General features: G+C 42.5%; 1 protein-coding gene across 6 annotated transcripts in view; it reads left to right on the top strand.

The window, feature by feature from the left end:
* RAB3B (RAB3B, member RAS oncogene family) overlaps positions 1–16,108 on the top strand; it is a 56,903-nt gene extending 40,795 nt beyond the window's left edge. For all 6 annotated transcript variants that reach the window (XM_083847033.1, XM_083847035.1, XM_083847037.1 and 3 more), the window contains 3 exons: positions 3,698–3,816; positions 11,996–12,120; positions 13,924–16,108. In XM_083847033.1, coding sequence (XP_083703159.1) covers positions 3,698–3,816; positions 11,996–12,120; positions 13,924–14,111 — 432 coding nt within the window. In that variant the 3' untranslated portion in view covers positions 14,112–16,108. The remainder of the gene's footprint in view (positions 1–3,697; positions 3,817–11,995; positions 12,121–13,923) is intronic.
* The last annotated feature ends 2,158 nt before the right edge of the window (positions 16,109–18,266 follow it).

Raw genomic sequence — 18,266 nt, 5'->3', positions numbered from 1 at the left:
TCTGTGCTTCGCTATAACTAAGCTATCTGATTCCTCATCAGGGAGAGCCAGGCAGGCTTCTGGATGCTGAAGGCTCGGGCTCTTCTTCCTAGGCATTTGGCTAGACTGTTAATTAGAGCTGCAGCGGGTTTCTGCTCATCCCCGCCTGTGCCTTGTCTGCTTGCTTCTCTGGTCTTCTAATGAGTTTGTGTTTTACCTGGAAATCTTGCAAACAACTTGAGGGGTGGAAAAAAAAAAAAAGCAATCTGCGTCAGTTATTCCTCTCCTTCATTAGATAAATGTCTTGTACGCAAAACTGAAGCGCCTAATTACCTGCAGCTCGTGGTATTTTAAACTGATGTAAGGGCAGTTACTGTACGAGCTGAAGAAATAGAGCTCAGATTCTGCAGTTTATTTTCCTTCATTTCTGTTGAAAAATCTGTGTGTGTGTTTGGGGGGGGCAGTTCACACAAAGATAGCGTGAAACAGGGTAAGAGACAGGAAAATTAAGTCATTTTCGCGCTGTCTAAGAATCTAACATAACCTGAGGAAAAAATTCACGTTAGGGTGATACTAAAAGATTCAAAGGGCTTTGGAGAAATGTGACTAAAAACCTTTATGGGGAGAAAAGTTGCTCTGTTCCTGTGCAGTAAGCCAGAGCTGGGAACCCACCAGTGAGTCACGCAGAGGAGAATGGCACCTCTGCCTCGGGCCGCCCTACTGCTAGGGCAAGGTCGTGAAGAAACTTCATGTACCGTGAAATATAGGATGCTTGTTTTTGGCCTCCCTCTTCCCAGATAACCTGAGAAGGCAGGCACCAAAGTATACATTAATGAACGTGCAAGTTGCCTTCCTTACGAGGGCAGTGCATTGCCCACCCAGAGCAGGCTGTCACTAAGCAAATGCCTGCAGGCCCCGGGGGCTCTGTGCCCCCTGCTGCCATGTCCCCACCTCTCACTGAGGGCACCGGGGTTCACAGGGGGATACAAAATCCAACAATCTAGAATTACCAAACTTCACAGTCTTCAGGCAGCCTCACAGCCTCCCTGTAACGCAGATAAGTCTGTGGGCTGAGTGCAGTTCCTCAGTGAAGGCAGGCACGGAGTTTGTGCCAGCGCCTCTTCTGGAGGCCTCCGTGAGGGTCCCTCATCCGTTCAGGCTTCCCAGGACCTCCTCAGAGCTGACTCCTTGCTCCAAGCCGTAGTTGAATTGTTTCTTCCCAAATTATTCTGTGTGTAGCTGGACAATGCTGCTTGTGGTTTCCTACTGCCTGATCTGTCTCCTGCCCTAAACCAAAAAGGGACTATTTAAACAGAAAATAGGAGGTGAGAATTGGTAGGTAGAACCAGTAAACAGTAACACTGTGAGCATGTGAATGAAAGAAGCCTGACTACCTGTGGATTTTATTTTTTTTCATCGTTTGTAGTATCTGAGAAGTTATTTATACTGATTTAGATCTTTCTCCTAAAGAGAGGTGTTTTGTCCTAATGAGGCATGAAGAAAACCTCTCCTGTGGATCCTTTTGTGTCTGAGAAAGATAAGCGCTGCACTTGAGCTTAGTGTGTGCTTAATGTCTCTCTTCTCCATTCCAACTATTTTTATACCATTTGTAAGAGCATACCTCCAAGATTGACTTTTGATCAGATTTGACTTGAGATGCATTCGTAATTTCCAGAGTTAGAGTAAGCATACACACATGCGTATGTGGAGACCAGTGATACTATAAGCCTCATGTCCTCAGGAAATCAGGCTAAAATAAAGCAACTATCATGTCTCTCCTTACTAACAGAGTGGAAAATATTGCTCAGAGACCCTTCCCACCTGAAGGAGTACAGGCAGGAGCCAGACGGCCCGGCTGGTTTAGCTGCTCAGCAGCTAAGTAAGGGTGCAGTGTCAGTGAGCAGGAGAGCTCTGTGATGGATTTATCAACGGCAGGAGAAGAAATGATCGCTCAGGCTGCAAGGTGGTGTCCACCTCACTCTGGTGCTTCTTGTCAGGAGGGAATCTGAGCAATATTTCTTAGCCATAGTGCCTCACCGTGGTCAGCCAGTGGGCTACCCTGCCTTGAAATAAGTGCACAAGTCCCAGTGAAAAATCTCTTCATCTTTCTGGAGGTGTGGTGGAGACACAGCGAGATTCATGCTGCATAATCTCTGCCCTGGGAGATTCACTTTGTGTTAGAGCTGTGGATAGTCTCATGGCAGTGCAATAGGCTGAGCCTTTTAAGCAAGCTGCAGGGAGCTTATTTACAAGCGCCTTCCTCCTGCAGAGAGCCTCTGTGATGTGCTGGTGCCGAACAACAGGTGATCATTGATGTTTTCCCTTTTCATATACTTGCTTGAGTGTGTTCTGGAAGGGCCAACACTGTCTCTTGCATAAAAATAAATAAATAAAACTGCATTCATGGGACCTATGGACTAGGATTTTCAAAGCTGGATTTCCTACCCATTGCACCTCATGTATTTTCCCTGGATTGTGGACTGTTTGATCAGAAACATACCCTATGCTTCTGGAAGAGTGCTCTGTATGGATTTATTTTTCTCTTCCAGGTAGCTATGTGAATAAGTCCTTTTTCGATCTTTTTCTCTAGAGAAAGAACATTTTTGTTAACCACATTTTAATTTAATGGCAGTGAATGCTTTCTGAAGTGGGGGTTTTGGAGGACTTCAGGACTCATCTCAGATCTGATGACCTGTAAGAGTAACCAGCAGTCAACACCGTGTACTGAGCCCTCTGAAGATAAGGCCCTACGCCTCCCTGCAGCTATTTCATGGAGTTGCTCTTTGCCAAAAGGTGGATGAAATGTTTTGTTCAAATGGTAGATACCTCCTACATGCTATTTGAAGCATGTAACTTCTGTCCCTGGTTCAGTAGGCAGGTCCAGAGGGAGCAGATTGGCTAGAGGACTACTGATCTGATGTAGAAATATTCCCCAGTTTGAGCAGACCACTGGAAATACGAGGAATAAATGTTGTCATCCAGCAGATGGTAGTAGGCATATTTTCCAGCTGGTGTGAGTATTTTGAAATTCCTCTTTTGTATGTGCCAGAGCCAGAGCTTCACCTTTGTGCTGTCAGGCTGAACATAGTAATGAAAACTGCAGGTAAAGTTATTCTTCAGTGCTCCACAGGTGAAAAGAATTAAGCTGCAGAAGAGGATAAATAAGTCTTGAATTAGCATATGCACCTCAGCTACTGTGATCAGGACAGTCCATATCAAATTCACTTTGTATAACAATTTTCACTTCATCCAGCCTTTAATTGTTGTTTCTAACCTCAGGTAAGAACCTAATCACCCACATTATCCATCTCAATCATGTATTTCTGACCGTGACACTAAATTGCAACACAAATGTCTTTTGCCAGGTACACTGCTGGACTGTTATCCACTGCCTCTGCTTTGAAGTGCCATCTTTCAGTGAACTCCGCTAACATTTGGTTATTGCATTGAGGCTGAGGCAGAGAAGAGCAATTAAGGGGTTGACATCTTTGTTTTTTTAAAGAATACATGTGTCAAAACACATTTAAGAGATCATCACTGATGCAAAAGCCCAATTAATGCTAAGATTTAAGTAGAGCTTGTTTCAGTGAGAACAAATGATAACTTTTAAATATATAATAATAAAAAGTGATTGCCTTATTTTACATGTAGGACCTAACTACAAGTCCTGTTTCTGAGAATCTGAGTCTTAAAGCCTAAATATTCGTCTCTGTTCCAGGATACAGCTGGACAAGAAAGATACAGGACCATCACTACAGCCTACTACCGAGGAGCTATGGGCTTCATCCTCATGTATGATATCACCAGTGAAGACTCTTTCAATGCAGTGCAGGACTGGTATGAAATAAGTTATCAGTGTTGTTAGGTTTGTTTGTTTGTTTTGTGTAATTCTCTCTTCATAATTGTTTGTTGAGAACATCTGACATCCCACCCTTCACATTGCTTTACAACACCATATTCTTTCTTCACCTGCAGCTAGCCTGTGAAGTAGATTTTCAGCTATTATAAGCTCTTCTGGCTCCACTGAATTCAGTATAGAAGCAGAAACACCAGAAAATGATTTCTGGACTTTTTGGTTACAACAAACCAGAGTGAGAAAAGAAAGCACTAAATCAGTCACTTGAAAAATTTTATAGCAGTATCAAAGCTGCATCGGTACCCAGGCGTGAATTCCCCACTTTCTGTTGTACACTTCCCCTTCCTCACCTGGAGGCTCCCCTCCACCTGTCTTCCTTGGGAAGAAATGCTCTGTCTTACCCCATGCTGCAATTTGATTTTGGAGCTGTGGCCCAGACCTTCTTCCTTCTGGACAAGTACATACACAGAGCAGGAAGAATAGTGGTCTTCCCAGAAGAGACAGGGCAGTGCTTGCAGCCCCCATGGTGGTAGCTGTTGGGAGGTGTTCTCTCACCAGTGCGATGCTCAGGGTGAAAACACCGGAGCTGCTGCTGCAAGGTAGCAGCTATAGGCACAGCACAGATAAGTGGGAGGCTGGACCCTGTTGCTGGAACTCTGGTTTTGACATGGCATCCTCTCAGAGGGATGCTGATCATAGGAAATGGGAGTTCCTTCATACAGGCCCACAGCTGGAGTCTGTTCAGAGCTGGGTGGTAGGGTGTGGGCGTCCCTGCTATAAAGAACTGTGAAAGGAAACCAGATTATGTCTCTGACTTTTCTGTAATGGCACCGAGCACTCTCTGACATTGGGACATCAATACTCGTTATGACTGTCGCGTTGACAAGGGAGACTTGGAGACTTCAAGTATCTTGCAGTCATTGCTGCTTGTTACCTGTTGCTTTATACTGCAGATAGGCATGGCCAGCATGCAAAGAAAGGCAGTGCAGAGGGTAATGGAATCTCCTAAGTCTGACAGATTGATTTGCAGTGATCTCAGTGACCTCCCTGGAGAACGTGATGGTAGCAAGTGGGTGACTTAAAATTTCCTTAGCTGGCACTGGTTGTTAGCACCCAGCTCAGTCTGGCTTTTTGTCACGCTCCTTTTCTGCATCTCTTAAACTAGGTTGTAACTCAAAAGCCAAAACAACATAGTTTGTTTCTAATAATTTGGCCTTCTTCCGAGGTTGCCCACTACTTGTTCTCACTGTCCACTCAAGCAGCTGCTCTTGATCATCACATCTAAAGATGCCGTCTCCACTTTCACCTTATCTCCAGTATCACGACACCATGTTGCAGAAGGTGGACTTCAGCACCTTCCCTGACTTGTCTTCCAGCAGCTAATGAGAGAGGAATAGATTTTTTCCTTGCTAGAAACATAAACCCAAAGTTTTGCCAAAACCAGGTTCCTCCACATAACACACATTTCACCAAACTCAGATGGAGCTTTCTATGCAGGTATCTGCATGTGGATTTTTTCCGTAAGAGTGCAGGCACGTGAGCTAGGGCAGTATCCTTCACTAAGCTCTAAATATATTCAGCTTGATTTCATGATGAAATGAGGTACATATGACCACACAGCCCATCTACCTGTCTGTCTGCAAGTTGGTTCCCCACTAATGAGTTTTACTAGTTTAACCAAATCTAGAAACCAAATTTCCAGGTTTTAAATATAGCTTCACACATGTTCAGTGAAAATATTTTTGACTGGGGAGAAGAAAGATTCTGAAAGAAGCACTCTTGAAGAGAGGAGAGTGAGGAAACTTCAGTTGCTCTGTTTTGTGGTTGGCTGTCACCAGCTAACCAGTCACCAGGCTGCAAACACACAGGGTTTCATTGCTATCAAATCAAGTAACTTGAAGGACTTGGGAATGGGGTTGTTCTTGGAGATTTTTTGGAAGGAGGTGTCTGTCTTGATTATGTAGGTTTCCTCGAGGAGTTATACAAATGCAGGTTATTAATACGCTTTCTGTGTCGCAGAAAAGTTCCTTTCAGGTGTTTTTTTTTCCCTGAATTTTATATAATTTGTAAGTAGTACTCTTAAAAGCAGCTGACTTTGCACATCCTTGGAAATAACTGCACAATGAAGAGGCAAGAGACAGACAGTACAGGGTCATTGGCTTTTACTCATGTCTAAAAATCAGCCAACTTATAGGGAATTTTGCTTTGGAATTTTGTTTATCAAATCCAAGTCTAAGCCATTTTTATCTTGTGTCACTGTAACTTTCAAATTGTTTTTCTTCTACGCGCTTTTCCATGTTTCTGAAGCATGTCTAGGTATTGAGGGTTAAGATGTTGTTCCATCAGATCTTTGAGATGGGCAGAGCTCATACAAATGTCAGTCTTTTTATACAATATTTCAGTTAAATCGTCTTTTGGGCAAAAAAAATAAAAATAAAATACCAAATCTCAATCTTTGAGCTACTATTTTAAAGTTTGCACAGGTGAAGTTTTGTACTGAAATGGTCTAACATCTGTTCCATCGAAGAATGTACCAAGGTCAGCTTTGCGTACTTGACTCTCTTCCAACCCCAGAGTGTCTTTGCTAAGAGGAACTTGTCAACCAAAGCACAGAGGTGGACCATCGCTGCTGAATTTCACTTGGCTTGTCAGGAATCTTTCCAACTCTTAGCTTTAAGATTTTGAGGCCAAGTGGTGGTGGGGGCAGATAAAAATGTAGTAGCCCATGTAGCCCATTTCCTTTCTTTGAAGCTTGTACACAGGAGTGGAAATAATACCTGCAGCAAGCCAGCATAGCTGTGCCAGCAGAGTCCTCTAGTGGCCATGCAGCCACGAGACTTCTTTTTCCCACTCTGCAAAGCTGTTTTCAAAACTTCTGAAGGGATGAGTAATGCAATCCAAAGCTTTTGTCTTTTGCTGGTGCTGCTGTATCAGTCCCTGGCACATTGATAGCAAATATGCAGGATTTTTTTTTTCCACTGGGTGATATTGTTATTGTTTCAAAACAAAAACTATTGCACTGGATCTAGTCTTCAGTCGGGAACTGTACGCTCCCTGGAAAATGCAGGTATCTACTACGGGAGTGGAACAAGCTCCTGGAGCCTAGTCCCTCGTCAGGTCAGGTGTGAGGAGGTAGCAGTGCGCCTAATGATGAAAACAGCCCTAGCAGTCCTGCTGTGCTTCTCTTTGGTGAGAGGATGGAGCAGCAATTGGGAAGCTGCGGCGGCCGTGAAATCAGTAGCATGCCCCTGCCTTGTCTCCTGTATCCCACCTGGATGTGTTGCCTTCCTGCTGTCCCAGCAGGAGGGTGGGCCTCTGTAACAGGGATGGAGCATCAACCTGGAATTACATTAGCAATAATCGTGGCAAAAGCGAATAGCCAAATTCATCCCAGGTATTTTTACATCCTGAAAATTTCCCGAAAAAAGATTACAGCAATTAATCCTACACATATTTTCTCGCTTTTAAATGTCCTGATATTCTGGCTGGTTAGTGATGCATTTTTTGGTGTTTAGCTACAGTAAATAAAGAATTCAGTTAAGCTGAACATTTTGTGATAGATGCAATATGATGTGGCAAATTGACTGACATTTCTAGATACTGAGAATAAATCAGCGGTATTCAGTTAACGTGAATTAAATCCAGTAAGAGGAACCTGTTAATCTTCTGAGTTATTTCTAAAATAGCATGTGAGGATGGAATTTTAGTGTTCCTCTGGCACAAAAAAAATGAATAAGCTACTGATGGGACCTGCGTAGTGAGCTACAGAATGAAGCCTGCTGAATGTCCTTAAAAAATGAAAATGTCTTTCTGTAAATTTAAAAAATAAACTACAAATTAACAACTGATAACTATTTTCAAATTAGGTGATGTGCTTTCATCTAATTCAAAACATTTGTTTCTGTGAAATTGATGAATACATTTGGAAATGACGAAGAAGGATTTAAGCTTTTATAAGTAGGAAGGGCTTCGATTTCAAGAATCTTTATGTTCAAATATTTTCAATACAAAATATATAGAAAAGGATAATTTTAACTGAGGTGCCCACATTCATGCACGTTTAATGGACTGTGTGACAGATACGTAAAAAGAAGTTGGAATTAATATATTAAAATTGTATTTACATGGAAATTGGGTAGAAAGTAGAAATGGAATTTTAAAAGAAGTGCATATTCTCTGATAGACAGAACAGATATTTTAATAGGACTTCTGTGAACTTCTCTTGGGTTTTCTTTCTGTAGTCTTACACTGATTTAACCAAGTGCATTTTCAAACTATCTAGGGGCAAGTTAGCATGTAGGCACAGTTTTATGATATTTTACTGTAATACACATTTATTACAAATAAATAAAAAGGAAATTAATTAACATTTTTGAAACTTCTGCATGTGAGTAAGTCATCTGGCATGTGATCGTTGAACTGGGTTCATTAAGCAAATGCAGTCAAGCTTAGGAGGGTAGCTCAAGAAAATGAGGAGCAAATAAATAGAAATGATGCCTCTTCCACTAACGGTTAGCTGCTGTCCACATCCTAGTCCGTTCTCATTGGCAGGTAAGAATTTCCCACCTGAACATAATTCCTGGGTCCTAAAACTTTACTCGTTCACAGAACCTCGTAATGCCTCAAGTTGTACACAGTAGTCATTTATGTGTTTTACAGTAGGACATTCTCCAGTCTAAAGCTTGTTCCTTCTTGCTGGTGCCCTGCCTACTGCCGTTCAGTGGGTCAGGTTTTTTAAGCTGCTGTGTAAGCAGGCTGTCAACATGAGTCTCAGCCCATCTCACTGCTTTCTCTTGTACCATCTCTTCTTGCAGAGTTCCCTGCAGAAAACAAGCCAAAAGCATGAACAAACAGCTGAACCAGAGACCTAGCGCTCCAAGTAAGCTCTCGCCCATGGCAAACTTGTTTAGCTCCCAGGGGTGTGCAGAGATCTCAAAATCCATCATTACACTGAAGTTAGGGGGAGGTAGGCTTGTTCAAAGTCAGCTCTCAACCAGAGAGCTGGTTTCCCTTGTAGTCCTCTCCAGTGTCTTAGAGCTCATATTCTCCCTCTAGCTGGGAAATTCCCATAGTAGTAGTTTGCTAGCCTGATTTTTCTCCAAGCTTTTTCATAAAGCTCTAACATCCCCTCTAAAACTTACCCCATGTACGTATGGTGCGCTTTACCTCCTGTCTCTGGCTCCTTGGCAGTGACTGTTTTAACAGCCTCCTGCCCTGTCCACAAATGAAATAGTCTGCCGTAGGATTTCTTCCTTGGGTGGTCTTTTTACTACACCCATCTTATGAGTGGACATCCTAAAGAGGATTCTGGTTTGCTTTGTGTCACTCCAGAAATACTTCATCTGAACAAAATAAAGGTACTCTATGCCTTAAATAAGGAGGATCATACTTGTATGTTAGGTGTTTAATAAGCTCTTGATGTACTACACGAACACGAAGTCTTCAGTTCATTCTCATGAATCAGATGTCTTCCCTGTAGGGTGAGTGAAAGGGTTAAAATGAGCTTTTATGGCTTACAGCTCAGTTTCTAGAATTGTTAGACAGTTATTATTTGATGTTGCCTTGATAGTTTTGTGTAGATAAATCAGTGTATTATACATCATTTGAAACCATACAGAAAGTAGAATATATTCAGAATTTGCTACTGTGAAGTAAATAGAAAACATTGTGGGAACGGCTTTGGATAATCTAGACAATATCATAGGAGGGAAGGGAAAAATTGGTTAAATTTAACTTAGATTTAAGCAACAGGTGGGTTCACAAGCCACTAGCTTTATTTATCCTTAAGGCTGATCTCCAAATTGGGTTTTTGATATATCCATGTAACTGTGAACCTGAGGCTATTTTTCTTCTAAGCATGAATTGTAAAAAACATGCTTTATCATTAATTTGGGGAATTCAGCACAAATAAGGCATAGCATTATTATTGTCACATATTTGTTCCAGTGTATATACAGGACTGCCATGATATTTGTTGAAGCATCTCAATTGCACAAGCCTTTTCTTTTGTTGTTTTATTTTCCTACAGCTCCTAGAAATTTGTTCACTTTTTGGATAAGGATCAGGATTTTTTAGACATTCTTCTTTGAAAGTAAAGCTTTTTTAATTATTATTATTCACAATAACTGTAAACAGCAGCATTATGAGAGAGGATTTTCACTAACTTGTACAAAACAAGAAGAATGAGATTCAGTGGGAAATTCTTCATGTTTTTCTCCTCTTTTTCACGTTCCAAGTAATTCCATTTAGATATCTAAGGTTTGGCAGCATGTCTTCATGTGACCCACCTGAAAGGCTGAATCCAAACCGGAGAGAGGAATGGGAGTCAGAAGAGCCTGGCTGTAGGTGCTTTAAATTGAACATAGAGAGACTTACATTCTCTCTATTGTTTACAGAGTGAGAGTGGGAAGATTTCATCTTCCTGGGCTTTTGGCTGATTTCTGAAGTCATTTCCTTCTGTGATGAGCCTTGAGAAACCCCAGAATACCATATAAGCTCATCACATAGCTCTCACAGGACTTATCTACATGGGGACGGACAGTAAGAAGAATTTAAGTTTCACGAAGTCCTTGTTTATTTTTGCAAGGTACAGTTTGAGCCTGGGCTTGTGCGGTGTGCTTGGTCTAGGTTTGTGTTTTCTAGTGCAAACGGAATAGGCTGCTGCTTAAAGGCAAGTTGTACGGTGATGTGACCCCTTTTCCACAGATATCTGTGGAGCAATGTGACCGTCTGCTTCCATGGCAAAGGCAAGTAAGCGACTCAAAACTAATTAAAAGTTATCATTAGTAGATCAGAGCTGGAGGCTGCCGCTAATTGAAAAGCGAAGGAATCAAGTGCCTTTATTGTTTGGGGAGTTCAAGCAAACTAAACAGAAGTTAAAGTCCGAGGGGTTTCCTGGCTGCCTGGGAAATGGTAGATTTGCCCGAAACCACAATGGCCCTGTACAGAGAGGGGTGCTGAGCAGGGACAGGGAATGGGAAGGTGAGTAGAGCCTGGAGCAGTGTTTGGAGAAGGGGTGGAAGAAGAAGGTGTTTATCTCTTCTGGCAGAACAGCCTAATTACCTTTGGGAAGGAGGGAGACTTAAAAGATAGAGCTGACTTGGTGAAGATAAAATAGGTTGGGCCAGCCTGAAAAACGGATGAAAACATCCTACTGTGTTAATACTGTTTCACTGCTGGCTCTGTGGCACCGTGTGTGTATATAACTCCTCTATTCGTCAAAGAAAAACTATAAAGAGGCTAAGTGTAAGGTCAGACCCCTGAGGTCTGCAGCCAGCTCCGCTCCTTTTTCAGCACACTGAGCCCCAGAGAGCTTCAGAGGCTGTAAGTTCATCTCAGTGCTCCTGCTTCAACTCCCATGTACTTGATCCCTTTGTCATTGATGTTGGCATTTGTCAGATACGTGCCGTCTGTCACTGCAGCTGCTATTTCCTGCCTTAGGTGTCACTTAATCCAGCTGGGTTCAAATATTAGCTCACAAAGCCTTACCGTGAGCCTGCATCTTCCCAATTTGATAAATTTCTGTTTCTCTTTAGCATTTGTTGCCATGTTTCTATGCACCTTTCTGTCTCCATGATAGTTTCCTGTTCAAGCAAAGAGGACTTGATGCTTTCATCTACGTTTGACTCTCAAAATACAATTTCTTAAGGTGTTACCAAAACTCTGCAGAAAATCAGATATTTTTTCTTGTTATGAATTGTTTTCATGTTTTGCAAGGAGTTGTAGAACTAGTATAAAGTGTGTATCTATTTTGTGGCTTTCTCTACAGAGCCAGTATCCTCAAAGGGTGTGATTGGTTGTAGTTCTTCTGACAGATTGCAGCTGAAGTAGAATGAGCTTTAGAAGAATGCTTTTTTTCCTCCCCCTGGACTTCAAAAATTATTCCATTAATTTTTTGTCTGAATCTCAAGATCTGCAAAGCACTTACAAATTCATAAGGAACTTTATTGTCACACAAAGTTAAGGAATAATAAAAGAGAATGGTGCTGTAGATTACATTGGATGAATCCTTGCTTTGTGTGTAAGCTTAGTCATTTGTCTTCTCATTTACAGTCTTTGAATACGGATATTTTATTTAATGGTATTTATTTTCATACTTGAAATATGATTGTCTTTTGGCACGGCTGATGGAAGGAAACAATCTTTCTTGTCCTGCTGTAGGGCCACACAAATCAAGACTTACTCCTGGGACAATGCACAAGTGATTCTTGTTGGAAACAAATGCGACATGGAGGATGAAAGGATTGTTCCTTTGGAGAAGGGGAAGCATCTGGCTGATCAGCTAGGTACGTGCCATAGCTCTTCTATTTATTTTTTCTTCTCCACTTCTTTATACTGTGTTCCTTTTGATTAGTACAATAAAAAAAATCCTTCCATCAGTAACACTTTAATAGTGACATTACAATTAAGGTGATTAATATATTGTAGCTCAAAGATGATTAATATATTCTAGCTCAGTATTTTACTTGTTTAGTGTTGAACAATACCTTCTTGTAGGGTGGCTGTATCTCTAATGCTAATATGTAAGGGTATGAGGAAGATGAAGTTTATCTGAAAAGAGCAGCTTTTATTAGCTCAGCTGAAAGAAAAAAGGACAGGAAAATATACCTGGTTTTAACAGGCAGCATTTCTGTATATTAGATGTGATAACTGTGTTCAACATTATCTGAAACTACTTTGTGTATCGGGTAGGAGGAATCTCTTTAATTGACTATTGATTGCTTAAACTGTTAGCTTTCATCATAATGACTCACATAAAGGTTATCCTTTAGCGTTTTTCTCTAAACTTGTGTAGTGGCATTAACGCCGCTGAAATCATTTTCCAATCAGATTAAGAAATTTATTGGCCTGAATGTGAATTAAATCAAAACAGCTTCAGCCACAGCAACAGCTAAAACAGTGTTGGACTGATAAATATCATCGTTCTGTTGTCTCATTTCTTTTGCCTTTTCCGTACATCCTTAATCATCCTCAGAGATGGCAAGTGGGGCAGGCAGAACCCTTGTCTGTTACTTGAGAGCTCTCCCTGCTTATTAGTAACGAGGCAAACATTTCCACTATCACTTCACCTGTTACCCCATGATTTTTAAAAAGTGGTAGAAGGGAGTGGATCTCACGCAAGATGACTCAGTTTACCAGCAGTGGTAATCAGCTAAGACGACTTTTCTTTCCCTTCATTTGTGATAGAATCAAGGAAACTGATGCAATGGAGAATGCCCCCAAAATATAAATGTCTCTTACACCAAAATAAACTGTGTGGTACTTGTGCTCTTGCTGTTGGCAGTATAATAGCCTGGTAAACAGAAGCAATAGCCATTGTAAGTTATGGTTGGTCTTTGAGACCCTTGTGGTTAGAAAGACAAAGCGTGTGGCCTGAAACAGGTAATGCTTTGAAGTTCAGCGTGCTGCTCCTGGCTGAGGCCAGGATGCTGGTTTTGCATAGCGCTGGGTGTCAGCAGGAATGGCTGCCTCTGTGCCATCCCTACCTCGGTATGACTCCAGCCTTGTTGTAGTTCTTTTAATCAGAAGGAGTCAGCATTTGGGAGTCTGTGCTCATTGCTGTGGTTAGGAGCTGTCTGCTGGCTGCTGATATTACGCTACTGGAGACGCACAACATTAATTTTAATCCAGCAGTGCTGAACAGCCCTTGTCAGAACGGGTGTCAGGATGTGTGCTGTACGGGCACTGAGTACACTGAAGAGCTTTGCACTTAAACCGACAAAGAAGAGGACAAAACAGGACCAAAGCACCATTTAGTTGCAGGTCCTCATGCAGCTACAGCCCACTTCTCTGATGGGAATGGGAGAATTTGACTCCCTTGTCCTGGCTTTATTCAGATCCATGTTGTCTGCAGAAGTGTTTACCAGGGCTCTGGTAAGGATCTATTTACACCTTTGACCTTTATAGATGCTTGATGATTTTTAGAAGTATTTCTGCTCAGTATTCTGAGACTGTGAGAGTCAACGGAGCCGAAGAATTGTCTAATGTCTTGTTTTCCTAAGGTGAATTCCAAAGAAAATGGTTAGTATTCTAAAAATCATCTCCCTAACATCAGTGTCTTGATTTTTTTTTGCATTTTTTCCTCACAGGTTTTGACTATTTTGAAGCTAGTGCCAAAGAAAACATCAATGTAAGGCAGGTGTTTGAGCGTCTCGTGGATATAATCTGTGAAAAGATGTCGGAGAGTATAGAATCAGACTCTTCCAGGGGCACTTCTGGAAGGAATGTGCGGCTCACAGACAACCCACCCCCTTCGCAGCAGAACTGCTCGTGTTAGTGACCTTTCTTGCTGAGAAATGTCCTTCTCCTTTCCTGACTAAATTTTCTCTTTTCATTTGTGATGGTGCATTATCATGTAATCCAAAGACAGAAGTCTCTGTTGTAGGAAACTGGTATGTTTGTTTAATGTGCTGGAGTGTTTAATATTATGTATTTCCTCATCCGATAATTTAAAAAAAAAAAAAAGAATAAATATCGTAAGTGCACCTAGTGTTAATGTGTGAGTTACGCTGAAGAAAAAGAATTGTATAATGTTGCAAATGTTATTTCCACAGAGAATGTTGCATTTTTAATGATAAAGTCTACTATAGCAGAAAGAGTTTTGTCAAGAACAGCAGGAAACCTAAAAGGAGGGAAAAGGCCTAAAAGAAAATGGGGACAAAACCATCTTCTCTTATAAGGCAAGAAATCACTGTTTTTATTTTTATATTTTTATTGTTTACATTATTGAAAACAACAACAAGCTATCCCCAGATATTTTTGGAGTCATGGTTGGTCTCCTCTAGACATGGACCTCAGTTTTCTGTATGATGGAGCAGAAATCCGTGTATTTCCATCTGACAGTTCAAGGTCCTTCAGAGTGCCAAGAGCGTGAGGGTTGTCACAGTTTGTGCCAAGCCTCTAAATGGAGGAATATGATATGGAGGAATTGAAGCTGACAAGCAGGGAAGGAAAAGTCCTTGCAGCCATATCTTCCCTGCCCTGTGCTCTTGGCTGGTGTTGGGTGAAGGACCGAGAGCCCTTCTGGGGGCTGCTCTGTCCTGCAGCCTTCTCCTCAGTCTCAGGTAACCGCTTGCGAGGCGCTGCTGGTGTCACTGGTTAGCACCTTGCTGTGCACAAGCATTTGAGCCCCAAGAGCTGACTCTCCTGCAGCTTTTTCCCTGTTACCTGTCTACTCTGAGCGGCTGCTCGATGGCAGATATTTTGCAGGATGAAGGAAGGAGGATGTGGCTGCTGCATGCTTGGTTGGAGGCACATTCTGACAAGTAAGACTTAGAACAGCACTATCTCAGAAAAATATCAGGAGAAAAAATCTTGTTGCCAATATTATTAGATTTTTTTTTTTGCATTTTGTTGATTTCTGTTTTCAATTTGTGCTAGATGGGTGCATGTGTGAGCATAGGTTTTCAGGTTTCAGATTCAACCACAAGGTACAATTAAAAAAAAAAAAGTGTGTGTGTGTAGGGAGGGAAAGATGTGATTAATAAAACTTAAACTACAAAAGAAAAATGTTAAAGATCTCAGTTATGCTACAGATATTTTGTTCCATGATTCTCTGAAGGGACACACACTTTTTAATATTCAACACCTAAAATATTCACATACTTCCAACATCTCTAAAATTATAATCTTCTATGTGTGTGTGTAGAACTCTGTATATGTGTACTACCCACATCCAGAGCTTGCATTTCTCTGAAATATATGGAGGAACTGCTTTTGCAAACCTGTGAAATTGTGTAGAGTGTATGCCTTTGTTCATGATCACAGTCATTTGCCCATCCTAGCTCCAAACAGTGGCTGCGTATTGCATTTTTGAGTGTAAATTAGGTGGATATAGAAAGATTTGCTGTCTTAAGGGTGAAAATTATGAAAAGTTTTTATTAGGTCTATGGACTCCTCTGACCAAGGAGAATTTCTGTTAGAAACTGGAGTCCAGTATCTGCCCACTGCACTGTGATTTGCTGGATCATTGCACTAGTGAATGCTTTTGTAATTTTGTTCTGTCATGTCTCAAAGCATAATAGTTCTAAGAAAAAAAGCACGGTATTCTGGAGAAAAATATAACTACATTGATGTAGTTTGAGCTCATTGTGCTCAAGCCTTGATCCCTTTGCAACAGAGTTTGTTTGTATTTGTTTGTTTGCTTTCAGAAATCTCTACTGTGACATTTTGGGTGTGTATGATCTAGTACTGAAAATGCGATTTGTGCAGTGCAAGGACTCTGATTATTGTACCTAAACTCCTGAAACTGCAAAATAAAGAGAAATGTCATCACCAGGTGTGGTCAGAGAGCTTGTATGTGCTGCATTACTAATATCAGCCAACCTTACGCGTATATAAAGAATGTGTCTTCTAATGCTCTTAAAGTAGGTCAAGCTATATAAGACCATTTTTGACAGCCTGATGATCCTTGAGCCCAGTAGCCAAGAATCACTACACAGACTTAGAACAGTGAAGACAAGGGTTATTTGGCCAATAAATGTGCGGTGCAGTGTTTTAGTTACAGCAGAAGCAGGATTTAGTGTAACTTCTGTAGTAAGAAAAAGAAATAAAAACTTCCACAGCAGAGTGATGATTTTGAGCTGTGAAGGTATAAGAGAGCACATCAGGGAAAATAATGAATTTTTCAGTTCAGCAACTTGATGGTAAAAGAAAATGGATTCAGCAGAAATTGAATTTCAATTCTTGCTTTTCTACCCAATAAATAATTGTTTCATCATGTTCCAGTCAAATTAGATGTCTTTTTCTAAGAAGAATACAGCTATGTTCCAGGCCCTGTGAGCTAGGAGTTGTTAGACTAGGCAGAATTGTTTTTTACAGCACAACCCAGCAAGTAACTACATGTTGGAATTGTCCAAAGAAGTGGCGAAGAAAATGGTTATGAATTCTGCCCTTCCCTGTATGGCATACACGGAGAAACCTTGCATTTGATGCAGAAATACTGCAGAGCTTATTTCAGATCCAAAATCAAATAATCGCAGGCAAGCTTGACATAAAATATATTCATAGAGAGATGGATCTCCTCATCTTACATTTACATTAAAAGCCATGAATGGAGAAAAAACCTTTTGTCTTAAGTGGCATCCATCTGACTTCAGTGTTATCAGAGTCGATAATAATTGCTGTTTGTGTCGGCTTATAAAAGGTAATGGCAGAATGTGAGATGATTTGTCAAGGTGAGGGAAATAACGGACTTACTTCCACAGAAGACAAACCCGAAACGTTCGCTGCATTCTTATATTTGACTGCCTTCCATTTGACCAGCAGTGCCCTAGTTTTGATAAAAACAGTATGGTTACAAGATTTAAGGAAGGAAGGACTGACGGACTGCTCTCTACAAGCTTCTCTATTGCTTATATGCACTCAGAGCGCATTTCTGTCAGAAAAGCTGAGAAAAGGAGGCTGCAGGTGAGACGTGGTCTTGGCTTCCACCTAGTGGAGAAACAAGGCACTGAGCACGGGGGGAGCAGCCCCTGGGTCTGCGTGCCCTCACCTCTGCGAGCCTCCCACCCTGGAAATCGCTGTCTGCATTCCTTTTGCAGGCAACATAGACACAGAAAACAGCGAACAGCGCTGGCGTTACAGGAGATTGAAGTGCGGAATGGTGCAAAGGGGCTGCTTAAACGGAAGAGCAGGCGTGAAGGAGTCCCCGCAGCAGCACAAGGAAAAGGCTGCGGGAGATGCGTGCCGTTGGAGGCGGCGGCTCGGGGAGATGCCGGAGCAGAGGAGAAGCGTTCCTGCTGGGGCTGGGCCTCGGCACACAGGCGCCGGCAGCTTCGCAGGGGGGAAAGTTTGTGTACCGAGGGGAAAGTGCTTGGGACTACGGAACTGGAGGGACTGGGCCACAGCACCCACAGGCACTGAGTGCCGCAGCTCTGTCTTTTCTGTTAGATGTTCTGTTTTATTTAGGAAAAAAAAATAAAAAATAAACAGGCGCGGAGATCCGAAAGGTAACCGGCGGCGAGAGGTCCGCAGCGCCTGTGAGGAGCGGGGGAGGCGGGGCGAGGGGGAGGAGCCTCGCCTCAGGCAGGCGCTGTGCCCCTCCCGCGCTGAGGGGGCCTCGCACCTCACGGCCCTTGGGGCAGCTCGCGCGAGCTGATTGGTTCTGCCGGGTGAGCGGCATGCGCTTGGGCCAATAGGTGAAGGGAATGAGAGAAGGGCTGGCTGGTCGTGTCGGGAGGGAGCGACATCTGCTTGGGCCAAGGGGTGGAGGAAGCGAGGCGGCCGGCCTCCGCAAGGGGCGGTTGGACTCATCCAACAGCCGAGCGGGGGGGGGGGGGGGAGCAGCGGACAGGGAAGGCGGCCACGATGCCGGACCGCGATGCCGGAGGGCGGGGCTCTGGGTCCGCTTCTGCCTCCCTCCCTCCCTCCCTCCCCTCACCCCCCTGCTCTCCTCCCTCCGCCTGATCTCCGAAAGTCGCCTCTCCCCCTC

This window comes from Anser anser (genome assembly GCF_964211835.1).
Source record: "Anser anser genome assembly, chromosome: 8".
NCBI lineage: Eukaryota > Metazoa > Chordata > Aves > Anseriformes > Anatidae > Anser > Anser anser.
This window is presented reverse-complemented; position numbering and strand designations above follow the sequence as displayed.